Raw genomic sequence first — 19,161 nt, forward strand, 5'->3', positions numbered from 1 at the left:
CCCCCCAGACCCTGCTCCGTGATGGCAAGCGTGAGAGCATCGTCAGTACCCTCTTCATCTCCCCCGGAGACGTGGAGAACGGGCAGAGTATCGTGTGCCGAGCCACCAACAAAGCCATCCCTGGAGGCAAGGAGACCTCTGTCACCATTGACATTCAGCGTAAGTATTGACCTGGCCTAGGCCAGGGAGGGAACCACCTGCACCCCTGTCTAGACCGTGGGTTGGGGAAGGGACCAAGCATGGACAGCCAGCTCACCAGAGCCCCACCCCAGCTCCTTCAGGCTCCCTCCGTCCATGACACTGAAGGAAGAAAATGGGACACACAGCTCCATGGATGGGCTGAATTTATATATGTGGGCACCCAAAGGACGAGCTTGTCCTTATTGTCACATGAAGTAAAAACATCTCAGATGAGGGTCCTTGGCAAACGATAGATTTAAGCCACATTTCCACATGTGTCTGTGGTAGAACTTCCACACCAGTGAATACCCTGGTCAGCCCCTGGCCCTGCTGGCCTTGCCAGGTGGTCCTGCACCATCCTTTGGAGGGGAAGCCAGAGCAGAGATGCTGGGAGCTGAAGGGCCCTTGGAGCTCCAGACTTGGCACCATACCCTCTAGAGGATCCAGGGGACCTTCTCATGGGTCAGCCAAGGAGAGAAAAGAAAGCAGTCAGTCAGCCTGCACTCTGCACATATCATCTCATTTAGTCTGTATGACAACCATTTGCAGTAGGTATGACGTGGCCCTATCTGGGCAAACCAAGGCCCCCAAAGGCTGGTTAGCTTGCCCAAGACCACACAGGTTTCAAACAGAGGCAGCCAGCTTTGCAGAGCCCACACTGGTAACCCCCTTCTACACTTCCACACGGTGGGCCCTTGGCAAGTGTCAGCTATTACAATTAATATTAACAACACGATGCTTTGAAGGCCCTCCAGCACCAGGTTGGAGGAGTCACCTGAAGGAGGCTCCTACATGTCTCCTAAAGTTCCCCTAAAGTGCCTGTCAGTCCCAGAGAACAAAGAAGGGCTCAGCAAGGTGCTTCAGTGGCCTTACTCTCAATACTGAACCAGTTTAGGTTTGAACTAGCAGCACCCAAAAACCGACTTTTCTTCTCTTCAACTCCCCCTCTTTGCCAGGGAATGTGATGCCACCACGTGCTGGTGGCTGCTTTAGTCGTAGGCTCTGAATGACAAAGCTAGAGCTGCAGGCTGGCGTTCATTTCCTCCTGACCATTGTATTCATGTTAAATCAAATGCATTTAAAAACACTTCCCAACAGCCCTGCCTCATCTAAGGCTTCTGGAGTCTGCCTCCGCATGGCTCTCCAGAAAGCTGTGTCCTAGGGTTTCTCGAGCCCATCTTGGCAGCCTAAGAGCAGACATTCCCACTCAGTGTCTAGAGTCCTGGCACACACCATTTACATTCCAGAGGGCAGAAGAAATGGTTGTAACCTCAGCCGGGCTCGCTGTAAATACCAGACACTGCGGCTGAATTCTTGGAGAAGCTTTATCTTCGCTGCTTTCACCAGCTGTGAGCCCCGCTTTCCCCCACCCATGACAAATAGAGGGTCCTTCTTCCATCCCTCACGCAGTGAGAGCCAAGAACAGTGGGCCTCTTGCCAGGCCTAGGACCAGGGTGACGGGAGGGAGGCGCTCGTTCTGAGGGCATGTAAGTTCAGGGTCACCCTGAGAGGATGCCTCCCTGCCCTGGCCCTAGTCTAGACCCTGGTTCTCTACTCCCATCTGCTTCTTCCACGCAGCTGCTATGGCACAGAGCAGTATGCCCAGCTGCAGAGAGCATGCAAGGTGCTGGGGGCATCAGGTCTACTGAAAAGGCTCCATCACCCATGAGCTGTGCAGGCCTAAGCGTTTTGCTTCATCCTGGGAACTCTAGTTCCTTGTCTAATTGGACTGAATGATACCCAAGGCCCCTTCTTGCCCTAGGATTTACCACGAATCAGAGCTCTCCAGACCCAAGCCAAATCCGGGAGGAATGAGGGTGGGAGTCACAAGATAAACAAACTTCCTACTGCTAAGCTGCCAGCTATGGCCACTGAGCAGATCCTCCCTCCCCCCACGAATCCCCAACCTGGTCAGGAGGCCTGTGCCAGCTACAAATCCTGCACACAGGAAACCACCTGGCTGGCACCCACAGTAGTGGCCTGGGCCCTGGCAGGGAGAGATCCGGAAGAAGCAGTGCTTCTGCTCCAGGCCATTACCCGTCACACCAGGAGAACCTCTCCTGGCAACAAGAAAGTCATCATCAGACAACGGCGACCAACTATTGAAAGACGGTGCTCTAAATGCACTCTAATGAGACGATCAATTTACCAGGGCACACAGATGTCAGTCTGCGTCGGAGGAGGACGCCAGCTTTGCCAGGTCTCTGGGCCTTTCTGGCTTTCTTTCCAAGGACGTCTCAGCCACATAAGGAGGGAGGCATCGGGAATGAGGTCAGAGGGAAGCGGAGAACCCAGGTGCCTGGTTTCCTATACCCGCCCCATCCAAGGCAGTACAGGGTCCTAGTTAAGGCCACAGCATTCTTCCTGGTTTGAATTCTGGCTCTGCTACAGTTGACCTGGTTATTAAACCTCTTTGTGCCTCAGTTTTTTCCTCTGTACATGGAAGTAACAATGCTTACCTCACAGGGGTGTTGTGAGGGTGAAATTAAATCGTCCCTAGCAGAGTGCCTGACACATGGTGGTCACTCTGCACCTGTTACCTGTTGTTAACATGCACAGTCGTGGGGGTGTGGCTGCCCCTCCCCCAGCGTCCCAACAGCCCCAACAGGGAACAGGTCTCCATCCGTTTGTCTCCTCCGAAAGGTGTTTGCACGTGCATGTGCCTGCCGAGCAAAAGCACAGGCTCTTTCCACCCCCCCCCCCCTTCCTTCCTCCTGCATTTATTCATTTGTTCATTCAATAATCATCCAGACGTTCACCGTGGACACCGTGGGCTGGATCAGAGCTGCCTTTGCAAACTCCCTCATTTTCTCAGTCAACCAAGAGGCATCCACATTCAGCAAAAACACATTTGTTGTTTGTTTCCCTTGGTCTTTATATGTTACCCAACGGAAGACAAAGCCCCCAGATTGAGTAATGGGAGCGAAAGCTTAACACCCCCAAAGTCTCGCGACATCTGGACTCTGCATCCAGCTGCCAAGTTGCAAATGGATGCGCTATAAAATCACTGAGTCATGGAATTTCTCTCTTCCCAACCCCTCCTCCATGTAACACTTCCCAGAATACACACATGCACACACATGTGCACACGCACGCACGCACACACACTAAGGTTGCTGACGGAAACACTAACAGACTCTCAGCTGTGACATTTGCTCAATGTGATCTTGGTTCCACCAGCTACATCAAAGCTGCCCTCTGCTAGTTATGCAGCCGACATCACAAGTGGGATTAAAATCATGTTTAATAGTTGGATATGACATAAACTATGCCTCTGGAGCCTGAAAATTCACATCCTGCACATTCAGAGGAGAGGGATGGAGAGAGGGGCACGGGCACCTGTGGACCAGGGGTGGAAATGCAGGTGAAAGTGGAGAGTGTGAATGCTTCCTAGGGTCCCATTCTCCTGAGGCTCTGCAGGAAAGGCCAGGTACAGAGGATATTGCCAAGAGGCAGGGAAGCTGCATGAGACCTATTTCCACAGGATAAACTGAGCATGGCAGGTATGTGATGGAGGAGGGACTCAGGCAGCGAGAAGGATCCCCAACAGGTGCACACTCCATCTCCCTGCTCCCCAAGACTGTCATTTGACAAAGGACACCCAAGTGGCAATGGGCCTCCTGGAACTGCGCCCCACGTTCTGTGGTGGGTTTCTAGGTTCCACCTAACTGGCACTATCACCTACTCAAACAAGAGTTGGATGGGGGCGGCCAGATGGCTCAGTTGGTTAGAGCGCGAGCTCTGAACAACAGGGTTGCCCATTCAATTCCCACATGGGATGGTGGGCTGTGCCCCCTGCAACTAAAGATTGAAAACGGCAACTGGATTTGGAGCTAAGCCGTGCCCTCCACAACTAGATTGAAGGAAAACGACTTGGAGCTAATAGGCTCTGGAGAAACACACTGTTCCCCAGTATTCCCCAATAAAATTTAAAAAATAATAATAATCTTTTTTTTAAAAAAAAAAGAGTTGGATGGAGGCACTCCCCTCCACCAGTCAGTATTGATTTCATAATGTGAGGACCCTGAGCCAGCCACGCAATCAGATCCAGCTGGCAATTACCACAGGCCTATGCCACAGAACACGCTTCCCCAGCCCTCAGTGAGATGCAAGCTCCTCCCTGAGTCTCCACGTCTCTGGGAGCGGTGCCATCAGAGCCGCAGGGTCCCATGGATGCCCAGCTCAACTTGCCAGCCCTGCATGGAAGGAAGCTAGGTGGGTCTCCTGACTAGTCTGGCCCTAGAAGCCGGTGGTCCTTGGCTGGGAATGGCTGCAGGGTTCTAGGGGTCGTAGCTGTCCTGGGAGGTGCGAGGAGAGTTCTCATGGCTAGTTCTTGCCACACGCATCTTTGTGACCACTTGATCTATGTTTTAAAAACTAAGATGGAGATCACTGAAATACCTGTCACTTCTGTGGCAATGCTCCAGGAAAAGGCAGGCAAGCCGGCTGCTCCAGGAGCAGATGCTCCCAGGACTGTGGGCCCGTTAGGAACTGGGGGATAATGTGGGAGCACAGGCCCCCAGCACCATCGGACACCTGCTGCGCAGGTATCCGTTTCTCAACCAGCTGTCTGCAGAAGCCAGCACAGCTCCTGTGAGCAGAAGCCAGCACAGCTCCTTTGAGGCATTTCCCAGGCCTCCACCCCCAGGCCCAGCACTAGGCAGGGAGGCTTGGCCCAGCTCCAGCACCAACAGGACAAAGGGGGGGCCAAGTGTTCAAACAGCCCCAACTCTGCTGGGGGGGCTGCACGTATGACTCTCAGAGGAGCTCAAGACCCCACCTGCTATTTCCAGCAGAAGCCAAGCCAGACAGGGGAGTTCTGCTCCCCTCCTGGGGCCCTTCACTTGTCCCCAGAGGCGTCAGCATTTTTTCTCAATGGTCTCTGAGAAACTGGCTCCTTTACTTCTTTTTCTAAAAAGGGGCTGAACCCCTAGAAAGTCCTCATGGCCTTCCAGCAATTTGCTCTGCTTATTGATGAAGTCTGGCCAGAAGACGCTGCCCAGGGCCCTGGCCAGGCCGCAGGAACCACACTGCCCTCTGGACTCACCTAGAGTTGAACACTAGCCAAACCTCCACGCATGACAGGAAGGAATGACAGTGTCTGTCATCGCCCCTCCTTGGAGTGTGGACAGCTGAAGTGCAAGGCCTGGGAGCCAGGTGTATGCCCAGGAGCACAGGTGACACTGGCTTCTGGATAAGGTCCCAAGCCAGCTCCCCTGAGCTCAGCCGTCACCCAGTACAGTACCATTCTCTGGGCTGATTCTCCACCTCTGTCTCTCTGCTGTGGATGGCGCCACCTCTACGTCCATCTCTATATCTCTCAGTGTCTCTTTCTCGCTGTCTCCTTCTTTTCTCTATTCCTTATTATTCTGTTTGGTCCTCCTCCCTAATACCCTGTCATTTTCTGTTTCTGTATGCTTGGTCTCCTTGGTCTTTTTGCTTTTACTCTGAAATCTTTGTCAGATTATGTGTCTCTGTGTATGTCAGTCTCTCTCTGTGTCTCTCCCACCTCTCGGCTTCTCAGGGTTTCTTTTTCTTATCCCTCCTCCGCACTTCTCAGTCTCTCTCCGCCCCCATCCCCCCGTGTCTCTCTCCTACATAGGTGTCTCTCTGCCTGCCTCCCGTCCCTTCTGCACAAATCTCTCTGTGTGTCTCTCTGTCTCTGTCTCCTGTCTCCCTCTCTCCATTCCCTCTCTCCTCCACCTCCCACCATTTTCCACTCAGAGTTCTCATCATGTTGAAGGAGAAAGACGAGCCCAGCCTGAGTTGCTGAGGGCTGGGTGACACCAGTCAGAATGCAGCAGAGATGATTGGGCTGATGAAAGGGTGTAAATGCCACTTGCAAGTTAATGGATACACCAGAACCTTTACACAAAGAGCTATGAAACAGACATTTCAAAGACAGACAGTTTGTATTTAAATGGGGCTCAGTGTCCGTACTCCCCCTCCTGCCCTAGTAACCCCTCATCCCCTTCTCCTTCCTGATGTGTTTTGTTCTCTCTGAAAGCTGGAAGATGGGCATCATGATCGTGGGGGCCAGGCAGCCATACTTCCTGGCTGGCTGTTCACTTAAACACCAGGCCTTGAATCCACAGAGGGAGCCCTGCCCTGACCCCATCACCAGGCCTGCCTGAAGACGGCAACTCCAGGGAGTGGAGGAGCCCCCGCTGAGGTCCCCAACTTTCTGGGGACCACTGGAGTGGTGGCCGCTCTGAGGGTCCCCAGGATAATGGATTGTGGAGCCTCTAGCCTTTACCTTCCATGTACCCAGGGGCTCTTCCTCGGTCTCCCTGCCTCGTTCTTTCCCAAAACCATGGACACAGCTCCAAGTCTTCAAGGGAATCTCTCCTCTCTGCAGACCCCCCGCTTGTCAACCTGTCGGTGGAACCACAGCCAGTACTGGAAGACAATGTCGTCACGTTCCACTGCTCTGCAAAGGCCAACCCAGCTGTCACCCAGTACAGGTAAGAGGCGATGCGGAGGAGGCACAGCCGGGCCGCTGGGCCCTCCACACCCCTGCCCATTACGTGAGCTGTCGCTTGTGGCCCTGGGCACCTCGCACAGTGCTTGGTTCCCTGCGGGAACTCAGTATCCTTCTCCAGTCCCTGCCACACCCACCCACCCCAGCCAGGTGAGGGCTCCTTTCCTCCCACCGTCTCCCCTCCCCCCAGCCAGGGGAAATTCCTCTCCTTGACGCACACATACACTCCATTCCCCTGGAGACGTGACCTCTTCTGTCTGAATAGCTCATTGATCCCTTATTTCTGAAAAGAGGGAGACAGTCTCAGGAAAAATGTAGAACAACCAGGAGAACCAGTAAGATCAACATCTAGATTCTAGTCTTATGTCATCAAACTGGTCACCTGGATAGGATGGGATCTCTGGGACAGCGGGTCCTGTCCTGTGGGCACCCGGGACCGTTCACACCCGTGGCCCCCAGGTATCCCTTGCTCACAACACTGATAAAAGCATCACTATTTCCTTACATGCTTGTCTTTCCCTGTTGACTGAGCTCCTTGAAGACGAGAACTACAGTTTGAGTCACTTATGGCTCTCAGCATGGAGCACAGTGTGTGGCGGGTACTGGCACTCCATCACGCGGGCTGACTAACTGGATAAACGCTCAGAGCTGCTCCTCTGGGCACCTTCCTGCCTGTGCACCGTCACCGCACGAGATTTCCAGAGATGAGTGACCCTAGAGGCACTCAAGGGCAGACTCAGGCCTCACCTCCTAGGGGATCTCGCCATGGCCCTAACTCCACCCGTCCCTTCCCACCGCCCAGACCTAAAGAAGGAGCCCAGAGCGTCACCTCTGCCATGGAGATGGGTTATTAAGCTGCAGCATCAGCCAGTGCCAGGGATGCTAATGGTCCCAGAATAGGAAATAAGCCGGCCTGTGGGGGTGGACGACAGGGAAGACAGAAGCAGTGTAGCCCCAGAGGCAGAATGAGAGGCAATGGGCCAAAGAGGCAGCCAGAGGTTCAGGCTGGACATAAGGCGATGCCCCCTGCAGTGCAGATAATGAAACAACACAGGGACCAGAAACCAGGAGAGGCAGAGTCTTTATCCTTGAGGGTATTTTAAAATAGGATGGAATCCTAGCTGTCCTGTCCAATTTAGCTGTTCACTGGGCTTAAGGCCTCCTGGAATCATGCAGCCCAGGAGGTCCAGGGGCAGGTCTGGTTTGGCTGGGACCCAGTGTTTATCTGGAAGTGACTGAAGATGCAGAAAGAAGCACCCAGAGAAACCCTTTCTCTAGGCTCCCACTCTGCACCTGCCAGGTCCAGCTCCTCTAGACAAGATTGGCTTCTCTCTGCTGTCTGCTCATGACCCCTAAACACCAGGCACCAGAAAATGCCCCTAATGCCAGTTTTGCTGGCAGCTCTTCACACCCCCAGACCAACAGGACAGATAGAGCCCACTGTGACCCACACAGCATCCCAGGAATGCCTATGGGACCCCAGAGACCAGAGAAGACAGCTTCTCCTTCCCATTTCTCTGCACTGCCAGGCTCCAGGTCATCTGAGGACCTAGTTATGGGAAGCGAGATGGAGGGCAGGGCGTGCTCCAGGGGCCTAGCCACGTCCCCCACTCCCCACCTGCCCTCCAACCAGCACAGGCCAAGCAAAGACCCAAGAAACCAGGCTGATGGGCCTGAGTCCCAGGGTCAGCTCCCTCCAAAGAGCACAGCACCAGTGATGGTGACAGAAGTAAGGGGTAAGTGTACATATGGAGAGAGAGTCATGAAGCAGATGTGGCAAGATAGTAGCAACAGGTGAATCTAGTGAAGGGAAGAGGGCAGTTATTTGCATATTCTTGCAACTTTTCTATAATTTCAAAGTTGTTTTTTTGTTTTCTTTTTAACTACAAAGTTAACAAATGAACAAGCTAGCAAACAAGCAGAGGCTCTGGGTCTCCTGTGGGTCCCTGTCTCCATCCAACCCTGCCCAGAGGAGGAGCTGTGAGGAAGCTCCCCACAGGTGGGCACTCGTGCTTACTTGTCACCTTCCCCGTGGCCTTCTGATTAGCCCAAGACCCTGAGAATGCTTCAGACACGACCAGGCTCCCTCCAGGACTCATGGGTTTTCAGGGAGCCTTTCTGGCCACAGGAAAATGCAGAGTGGAAAGAGTAGGTGGGGGTGCCCGTGCCCACCCATTCCCTCTCAGCCCCGTTGCTTCAGTAAAGTGTCGCCCAGCAGGTCGTTCTAGGTGCGCTGTTGGGATTCAAGAGGAAAGCCTTAAGCAAATCTCATCACATAAGCACATTGATTTTTCCCAACTGACTTTGACAAGATTACAGAGGTCTTTGTGTCTTTGCATCCATTCCTCTCGATTGCTTCCTCCCTGCTTTACATAAGAGGCTGTGATCTTGGAAATTAGACATATGCCCTCCTCTGGCCCAGCACCCAGAAAGAGGACATGGGTGGGCATGAGAGCACATCCAGCCATGATCAGCTGTCACTTTGGCTGCCCCTGGGGACCAGGAGCCTGGGCAAGGACAGGCTCCAGGGCAGCATGAAGTGCATCTCGCCACCTGCTTCACCTCTGAGGCTCCCTCAGGGACCCCGCAGATACAGGTTGGGAACCCCTACACACTGTGAAATTCGGGGCTTCTTGAGGACAGCCTATGGGTTGTGACATGCCAGGCCCCCTGATTCTGTGATGTAAATAATTCATCCTCTTACATTTACTCAGGCCAAGTTAGACATCGTTAGGAAAGGCTTAACCTAACTTCTGTTCCGAGGCGCTAGGTGAGGCAGCGGGTAGGCGGGTGGTGGGAGGGTGAGGGGACAAGAGGAGAGAGAAGCAAGAGGAAGTTAAGCCAAGGAACCGAGAGAAGAGCTAAGGGGTTGAGGGGGAGGACGTCTTGCCCTCTGATTCACCTTGCTCCTGTGGCCAGCTGCTTGAATGTGAGGTTTGAGGTTCTGGAAGGGATCCCCCCACAAGAGGGGGGGTTTGGGTGTGGGATGGGGGATAAACATGAGTAAGAAGGAGATTGCCTGAGTGAGAGGTGAGCAGGAGATTCTTGGGGTATCCCCGAAAGGCTCAGCCCCCACAGCCAGCTCCTGCGATGGTCCTGGGAGAAGATAGTCTCAGAACTCCTCCTGCTCTTCCCCCTCTGCCTCTAAGATAGAGACAGGCCTGGGGAGCTAAGGGCAGTGGCTGTACAGACGGCCAGGCTCGGACAGCACAGCTCTGCTGGCGACAAGAGAGCTTAGTAGGCCCCTGGCCGTCCCACTGGGCTCCAGGCCTGTGCGAGCCCCAGGGGGTGCAGCTTCCGGCACCCACAACTTACACTGTGTGGGATCCCGGACAGGCATGTTCTCCAGGAACCCCTCCAATGACGGAAGAGGACTGCCCATCAGAAGCAGCTCACGGGCCCACACCCGCCCCCAGCCCCAGCCTCCGCTCTGTCAGCTACCAGGAGCAGGGGCCTGAGCAGAGCAGCAGGGGCTGGCCCTCCCTCCCAGCACAGCCAGCTGCCTGGCCTCACACCCCTGACCCCCTCATTTCAGCCAAATGGAAGGAGTAGATGTTGAACACCGATCCCCAACAGTGCGTCTGGGGCTGAATTCATCTGCCTCAGGCAGGGACTGTGCCTATTAAGTCTGGTCATTAAATTAAAGTTAGAAATTGAAGTGATTCATGAATAACTCATAATGGTTTGTTGGGAAGCTCCTTAAGCTCTCAGGGAGCATGGTTTGCTCTGTTGTTAAACAATAATTGTTATTATTAATCGTGTTCTTAATAATTACGTGATATTAATTCACAATAATAACCACATGGTGCCAGCCTGGGAGCTCCGAGTGGTGCCGAGAGAGAGCCGTCTCTCGGGGCTGGAGGGGTGGCCTCGGCTGGACACTGAGAGAGAAAAGAACAAAAGACAGGCCTCTGGGGTACCAGGAAAGGCTCCGGGAATAAGAGAAAATGGGGAGTGAAGGCAAGGCCAGCGGGGAAGCTGTGGTTACAGGGAGCCGTGGTCACAGCATAATCATTGTGGGGGCCAGGGAACCTCTCCAGTGCTGGTAAAGACATACATCCCAAAATAAGCTTGAACTGTAGGAGGAACCTGGCTGGAAGCTTTGTAATTTCAAAAAGTGAGTGTTGTCCACAATGGGATTAAACCAGGGGGAAGCTGTGAACTCTCTCCTTGGGGACCTGTAAGGAAAGCCCCCACCTGCACACATGCACACACATGCACCCTGGGGGCTGCTAGCACTGTCCCACGGGTAGCAGGCTGCCTGTCATTGGTCCAGTGCAGTCATCACCACCCTAGGGCCAGGACCAGGACAGGCCCAAGGCTTTTCGGTCTCTCCCCTCGATGGGTACTGATCAGATGATTGGCTGAGGAAAGAAGTCAGCACAGCCTTCTTCCTACCTCCCTGACCAAACCAGGACGGATGGAGCTGAGCCAGAGTGGAAAAGAGCAAGAGCCATCCCTGGGGGTGAGGGGTGAAAGGGCTGTCAGGGAGAGCAGGGGCACCGGAGGGGACCTGTCCTGGGAGCAGGAGTCGGGACATGAGGTCTGAGAGAGCTGGCCGCGTGGCAGGGGCAGTCGGGACTAACATCTCTCCATCAGATTCTTGCCTTGTCTGGAAGTCAAGCTTCCTGGAGCCTCATTTTCCTGTATGTGTGTGCACGCATGTTCATGCACGTGTGTGCAGGCATGTATATGTGCAAGGCCTCTGAGGTCATGAATTCAGCCTCCTTCTTCTCCAACGTGGCCCAGGACAGGGTCCCTGACAGCTCACAGTAGGACAGCCACACTGTCTGGGCACTGACAGTTGGGTTATCCATCGGCAAGCCAGCCAGATGGGCTGGCCAAACTGAAGAGTCAACACATTTCCCTCCAGAATAAACCACTTGTCCAGTGCCACTGACCACCTGGTGACCCTCAGACCAAAGCCCACCGCCTCTATTACCTACTGCTCCCCGTCCCTGGAAGCAATCCCTCTGTGGAGATTTCCCCTGAGGGACCTGCCCCATGCTGCCCAGGCCAGGACGATGTCCTGTGGGCTGGATGCATCCAGCTTCCAAAGAGAAGTTCGCCGGGGAGCGAGGGACACCCTTGCCGTCTGAGGTCACACCAGCCCATGGGGCCTGTGTTGCAGGTGGGCCAAGCGGGGCCAGATCATCAAGGAAGCATCTGGAGAAGTGTATCGGACCACTGTGGACTACACGTACTTCTCAGAGCCTGTCTCCTGCGAGGTGACCAATGCCCTGGGCAGCACCAACATCAGTCGCACGGTGGACGTCTACTGTGAGTGCCACTGGCTGAGGGCTTCCCCTGGGGAGCGGGCACCCGGGTGTCTCTGTTGAGGGCGGTGAGAACTGGTGCTGGAGTCACTGCACACAATGTAACAATGCTTCGGAAGCTCATGAAGCTGTGCACTTTGCAAAGAGCCTCCTCATGTGGTGACCCTCAAAACAACACAGGGAGGCAGGAATTGTTCCCATTACCCAGATGAGAGGACAGAGGCTGGAGGTCACACAGTGAGGAAGTGGCAGAATGAGACCTAAGACTAGGCTCTGAGCCAATCCACTGCCTCCCACTCAGGGCTCAGAGACAACCCTCTCCTCCCTGGTGGCCTGGCAGAGACCTCACAGCTAATGATACACATTAGCTCCTCGTCTTCCTTCCCAGCTTTAAAAGCACTTACACACACTTTCTTCACACCTGACCCGCTCCTTGCCCCCAACAGCCTCAGTAGGGAGTACTTTCTACCTCGAGGGACTAATCCAGGCTCCTGACCCCGGATTTCACACTCCTCTGCTCTCTGAGAGCAGCTCTCTGCACAGCCTCCATCCCATGCCTGAAGGTCCACCATCACACTCACTCTGGGGACCAGGCTTGGTCTGCAGGAGGCTCGGGTTCCTGGTGGAGAAAATGGAAGAAAGGCAGAGAGGAGCCTCCATTAACCTCACTAACATAAGCAGGGGCGTGGGACACAGGTGGGGCTGAAAAAGAGGCTGGGAATAGAGGCCAACCTGAGAGCAGGCAGCTGCCCAGCCTCCTCCACTTCTTACCTCCGAGCCACTAGGAGGGACCTGGGAGGCTCAGGGAGCGGCCAGTCGATTTGAAGACAGACTCATGCAGATTATAGGCCCAAGATTCTGGGGCAGGAGGAAGGGCCCTCTCCCACAAATTGGGATGGGGGCTTCCCAGGACCAGGACAGAGGGAAGGGGATGGGAGAGCCCTGAGGGCATATCCAGGCACAAACAGGGCCAGAGTACCCTTTTCCCAGGACTGGTGTTGCCTACTCCTGCGATGGGCCCGAGGGAGGCTGGGAGAGGGGAGAGGGGTCTCTTCCTTACGGCCTGACCCCAGGCCCAGAAAGGCAAAGGACTGAAATGTAAGGGAATGGGCTGGAGGGGACTGAGGTAGCACAGGTACACAGCCAGGGTGGGGAAGGGGGGCAGCAGCAAAGAGGGTCCCCAGCGCCGTCTCCTGCTTCCTCCCATCGCAGTCGGACCCAGGATGACAACGGAGCCCCAGTCTCTGCTCGTGGATCTGGGCTCCGATGCTGTCTTCAGCTGTGCCTGGACCGGAAACCCATCCCTGACCATTGTCTGGATGAAGCGGGGCTCCGGCGTGGTGAGTCGGCCGCTCAGACGCCAGAAGCCTCTGGCAGAGCTGGGGGGACTGCGGGCCGGGAAGGAACTGCTTGCCAGGGCCCCTCTGGCTCATATTGGGGGTGTCAGCCTCCAGTGAGCTAAAGGAAGGACTCCAGAAAGAAGAGAGGGAACCCCAGGTACCCACATGCACCTCCTCAGCCCTAAACACCTGCAGTCGTTACAGTGTTTGGGTCATGAATTTGATGACAAAACCAGGTGGTCACCAAGACGCGGGGGGTAGGAAGGCTTTTCTACTTTCCCCAGGGTTAAGTGACCCGTTAGCTTTTCGGTTAAGCTTTGCTCTCTTCCTGTGTTCCTCTTTAAAAATGTGCGTGTTCTTTAGTGTGCATGAGAGTTTGTCTCAGGAGGACCAGCGAGAGCCTTGGGCGGGAGGTGGGAGGAGAGGCAGAAGGAAACCACCCTCCACGTGGCCAGCTGGCTCTGTGCCACACACTGCACTACCCTGTGAGCTCGCTGCCCCAGTGTAGGGACAAGGGGGCAGCATCAGAGAAGATACGTAACTGCCCACAGCCACACAGGGAGTCACCGTTGGAGCCAGGATTCCGACTCAGACCTGGCCAATGCCAAAGTCTGTTCTCTTCACCCCAAACCACATCCCAATGGGATGCTGAAGAGGGCTTGGAAAAGGTAGGTCTGGGGAACCCTCAAAGTTCAGCTGTAGGGTCATTTCACCCATGGTCAGCCTGGCCCAGGTGGGTGGGCAGCCCCTCCCTATGAGAACACCTCAGGGCTCAGCCAGGGATCCCCATCCTCTTCCACACTCCTCCCGTGCGTCCCCCCTGAGGGCTGAAGCGGGATGTAGCCTTTCAGGCACCCAGAGTTCCTCCTCGGTGCTGTGGGCTCTTCCACACGTGTGTGCTGTGTAACCAACATCTGCCTCCTACCCCAGCCCTGATTTTTCCTGACATGCTGGAGACAGACCTGTCCCAGTCCAGCAGGCCTGCTTCTCAGACTCTTTGCTTCTGAGAGACAGACAGAGCCCGCACCCACTCTTCATGTCTCATCCTCCCTGATTCTCCTAGGTCCTGAGCAATGAAAAGACCCTGACCCTCAAAGCCGTTCGCCAGGAGGATGCTGGGAAGTATGTGTGCCGAGCGGTGGTGCCCCGGGTGGGAGCCGGGGAGCGAGAGGTGACCCTGACCGTCAATGGTAAGATCCCCACTCATGCAAGGACAGGGGGTGGGAGGGAGGGATGGAGAGGGACCCAAGGCATCTTGGTCCCAGGCAGTGTCCCAAAGGGCTGTCATCGGTCCTGGGCCTTGCTACCACCTCCAACTATGGGTCCCGGGCAATGATGTCCACCTTCTCCAGTTTGTCACAGCTCAACCCTTACATGAGGAAGGACCGGGGTAGTTTTCTCGTCACCTCCCTGCTTCTTTGTTATCTTCTAAGGGGTCTCAGCCCTAAGAGTGGTAGCTTATGAATCTTGTCCTGGCCAAGAAAAAAGGGCCCGAGGGTCACTGGGCAGCCAAAGCCATATCCACCCTTTAACTGTGCCCTCAGCCCTGGTGGGAATTTAAGGAAGCACCTCCGGACTCCTGACTGGCCTCTTCCCACTGCCTTAAAGCAGCTCAACCAGGAAGACCTGTCACCATGCCCACAAGACCAAGCGATCAGAGGGTCCCATTAAGGGAAGGGAAGGTGCCTAACTACATATAATACAAATCATTACAGCAGGAGAGTGTTTTCATATCTCTATAAGAACACAGTGTGAGCTAATACATGACTATTCTAGGAAGCATTTCGGGGTAGGGCTGAGACCAGACCTGGCCGAGGGGATGTAGCGGGTTGTGGAGAAGCTGGGACCCAGCTCAGGTCTGACCCAAGCTGTCTGTGGCACCAGGATAGAGATCCATTGTCCCTACTGCAATAAGTGCCTGGGCCTCAGTTGGAACGCCAGGTGTTGGTTTGAGAGGGTGAGAAACACTAAGGTCCAGTCCTTCTGCCACTTGCAAACTTCCCCACTTGGCTGGGTTTCTGGTGTCCCGCCTCATGTCTGTCATGCCCATGACCCTTTGCAAGCCCTGCTCCCGACACAGTCTGCCAGAGCCCTAGGGAGGTGCTGAGCCGAGTTCTAGAAATGTGCCCAGTAGGCTCCATCTGGGCCCAGGAAGCCGCCCTTGACAGCCTTTCCTATGCTCCCACTTCTCAGCCATCCCCCTCTGCTGACCCCATAAGCCAGCCCCAGTCCATCTATTTCCTTTCCTCTCCCCTCCCCAAGCGTTGTGGCAGCCCCAGACCCCACAGTATTCACAGGCTACCTGTGCTGGGCAGACACCCTGACTCAGGAGACTTCCTGCCTTTCTTGTGTGTCCCTAGGACGCCACCAATAAATTGGCACTGCAGGGCTAAAAATAACAGCATCTGATCGTGCCTCTGTATATCCATGGCAACACCAGCTGCAGCCTTTTTCTGCCGCTCCGGTGTCTGACACGCAGCTCAGGCGCCAGGCCCTAGTGAAATCAGCCTCTCCCGCTGCCAACTCTGGGAGGGCCCATGACTGCGGCGGCCGCTCCAGTCCGCGCACCCCGTGACCAGCTGGCTGGGGCCTTCAGACTCACATGTGGCCTCCAGGGTACCCGGGCCTGAAGCTTTTAAAGGAACATCCTAATTTCTGAGGAAAACCCAGGCAGATAAAGGAGGGACTGACATTCCATTGTCACTTCAGACATGCAAGCATTTCCCAGCAGAGATTTTAAAGTGGTTTCTTGAGGAGGGAACGCACATCTCAGAGGGACATTTTTCTTGGATGGGGCACCCAGACTGGGCCCTGGCGTCCGCCCAGAGTTTAATCTGCTCCCTCCAGGGTCTGGCTTTCCATCTCCCTCTTCTGCCTCCAATCCTTCCACACAAGCTCCCCTAGTTTGCCAGGAAGAGAAACACCCAAGGGATGGGAGTGAAACAAGGAAGCTGTTTGTTTCTGCTCAGGGTCATCTCACCCTCAGGCAGAGGGGTGAGTTAACGGGCCCAGGGGGAGAAGCCTGCCAGCCTTCCCAGGCATCTGCAGAGTAGGTGAAAGGACAGTGCAGACCTCTGCAACGGGGCCTGGACTAGACTGAGGATCTGACCTTCTGAAAGGATCCGGAATAATGGGGTTCTCATCAAAACAAATCCCAGCCGGTGGGGACTGCTGGCCATTGCCCTGTGGTGGACCAGCGGGCACCGATGTCAGTGCTTTGGCTCACTCCGAGATCTGCACGCAGGAAGGGAAGATGAACCGTTACCGCTATTCTGATTTCTGGTTTCTTTTAAGAAGCACATTTACACAGATGAATCTGGCCTGAGAACTCCCCAGGAGATTCCTAGCTCCTGAGAAGTGATGGGGAAAATGTATTATGGTTCCATCACTTTCAGCCCAGAAGCAGAACGAAGCCCCATCAAGGTCCTGAGACACCCGGTCCTCCTGCCTTTTGGCCAAAGGCTTCTCAGTGCTAAGGGCTCAGCCCACTCATAACCCAGCTGAGTGTGGAAGCCCTTATCCTGAGGGTCCCTGACATCAGCCTCCCCCGGCTCCATGCCATTTGCTCCTAAACTCAGTGGAAGTCACCTGAGTGTCTCCCAGTAGCTTTTTTCCCTTTGGCTGAGAGCTACTCATAGAAATGCAAATCTGGTTTAATTAAGGTGACTAATAAACAGCAATTATGTTTGCAGGGGTTTTTGTTTTGTTCCCAGCATAATTTTGCCTGTCCTCATTTCCCTTTCTCTGCCTCTCTTCCTTCTGTTTCCTGCCACCTAAGCCCCAGCCTTTACCCCAGGGATTGGGAAGGTGGCACAGGGCCTCCACCCCTTCACCCCTTGCTTCAATCGCCCACACACCCAGGAAATTGGCTCAGCAAATGGCTGAACTAGCTGCTCCTCCACCACCCTTTCACAGCCAGGTGGGCCGCACACAGCAAAGACAGGGTAGATCAAAGGCAGACTGGACTGGAAGCACCACGGGACTTCCGGTGGACTCGCTAGGTTCTGTGCTGCGGTACTTGAGACACGGGTGGGTGGGCAGCCCCTCCCTGTAGGAGAACACCTCAGGGCGCGCACACGATGGGAAGATGCTGGGGTCAGTTTGGGAGCCGTGGTCTCACTGGGCCATCTGGGATCTCCTGAGACGTGTGAGATGAACGTGCACAGTGCATTCAGCCTGTCGAGGGTGTGATTCCTCCACTAGAAGAGGAAACTCCCCACACACCATTTCTCTCTTCCTCCCTGGAAGCCCCGCCCGGCCCTGCACACCCGGTTTGTTAGGCAAGCGCGCCCTCTACTGGCGATCGGTGAGAATGGCTTGAGATGGAACACAGGCTAAGACGGAGGTTATCAGTGAGCGCTATATCCCTTCCTCCCAGGCAGCTCCCCCACTCCCGTCTCAGGTTGACTACCTCCTTCATAAAGCGTCCCCTATCGCCAGGTGGAACTATTCTCTCTCCTCTGAAGCAGGTTAGCACTTCATCTGTACGATCCTGTGGTCCCAACACTCGCCAACTTTTATCAGTTATTTATGTTTGTGGGGAAAGGGAGACAGACACCCACCTCCCCTCCTCTGGTGCTTTTGGCGGGTTGAATAATCAAATCGACATAAGACAGATTAACAAGAGAAAATTACTAAGTTTAATTACTAAGTTCATATGGGAACTCCACATACCTGAGAGAGGGACAGAAAGCTAAAATGAGGTGTATATGGCATTCTGAGCTAAGGCTAAGGTGAGGCAACTTGGGGCTTCAGAGGGGAGGAAGGTCAGGGCAGGACAAGAAGAAAAGCAGATGTTCAGTAATCGGCAGCTTTCCCTGCCATATAACTAGATCAAAAAATATATACATAGGTTATTTCTGATAACCTCTTATTATAGGCAAGGCCCCTAATTTAAATTCTTGCAGGTAGTTTTGTAGAGGGAGAAGTTTCTCTTGCGCCCACAGGGTACAAAATAATCCACATACCACAGAAGAACATGTTGGGGGCGACTCATTCTGAACCCCTGAATGCCCTGTCTTTTGGGCATTCTGATTTAGAAGCATCCACTCAGGACCCCTAAGAGGTTCATGACTGATGCCTGATTTGTCTCCGCGGCCCCTGCCTTGCACTTCACCTTGCACACACAAGCCTTCAGGAAAATGTCTGCTGAATGACTGAAATAAGGAATAAACTTCTGAACCTGCCCGCGAGGGGCCCCGCCCAGCACCTGCCCTTCCTGAATCCCTGATGTAATGCTGTCTCCTCCACAGGACCCCCCATCATCTCCAGCACACAGACTCAGCACGCCCTCCATGGAGAGAAGGGCCAGATCAAGTGCTTCATCCGGAGCACACCGCCACCCGACAGAATAGTGAGTGCTCCAGGGCAGGGGCTGGGAGGTCACACTTAGCACTTGGCGGGCCATCTCTGCCCACCTGGAAGTCAGTGCCCACCTTTGCACTTCCTTTCCTCAGTGGGGAAAGTATTCCTCCCTTGCTCTCTTGGAAAGTCATCATGAAGACAAAACTCACAGGCAGTCTCCTTTCCCTGGGTTCACCTGCAAGTGAGGGGAGCAGAAGGAAAAGATACACAATTTCTTCCCTTTTCTGAGTTCAAGGCCAGTTCTTGGCAAAAATCCTATTCAGAGTGCAGCTTAGGGTGGGCAAACCCCTTTCTGCACCTCCCACAATCCCCCTCCATCAGCCTCCACTGCTTGCCATCTGTAGCAAACAAACGCTGCCCCATTTATCAAGCTTTTCCCTCTAAAAGTGCTATTCTATTCTCCCTCCCTTCTTCAGAACACTTGTCTCTGCAGTGCAGCTAAAGCCACCTGAGTAGTTCACACTGAGCCCTCCCAGGTATTTGCATTTGTGAAAGAGCATCCTCCACCCCAGTCTCGCTG

General features: G+C 54.4%; 1 protein-coding gene across 6 annotated transcripts in view; it reads left to right on the forward strand.

Annotated features, from left to right (window-relative positions):
• Nucleotides 1-19,161, forward strand: part of KIRREL3 (kirre like nephrin family adhesion molecule 3) — a 563,596-nt gene that overhangs the window by 530,990 nt on the left and 13,445 nt on the right. For all 6 annotated transcript variants that reach the window (XM_019710496.3, XM_074321188.2, XM_074321190.2 and 3 more), the window contains 6 exons: nt 9-159; nt 6,539-6,644; nt 11,793-11,941; nt 13,150-13,277; nt 14,341-14,467; nt 18,530-18,630. In XM_019710496.3, the coding sequence (XP_019566055.2) occupies nt 9-159; nt 6,539-6,644; nt 11,793-11,941; nt 13,150-13,277; nt 14,341-14,467; nt 18,530-18,630 (762 nt within the window). The remainder of the gene's footprint in view (nt 1-8; nt 160-6,538; nt 6,645-11,792; nt 11,942-13,149; nt 13,278-14,340; nt 14,468-18,529; nt 18,631-19,161) is intronic.

The sequence above is a fragment of the Rhinolophus sinicus genome, chromosome 9 (assembly GCF_057876585.1).
Source record: "Rhinolophus sinicus isolate RSI-liver-muscle chromosome 9, RSI-T2T, whole genome shotgun sequence".
NCBI lineage: Eukaryota > Metazoa > Chordata > Mammalia > Chiroptera > Rhinolophidae > Rhinolophus > Rhinolophus sinicus.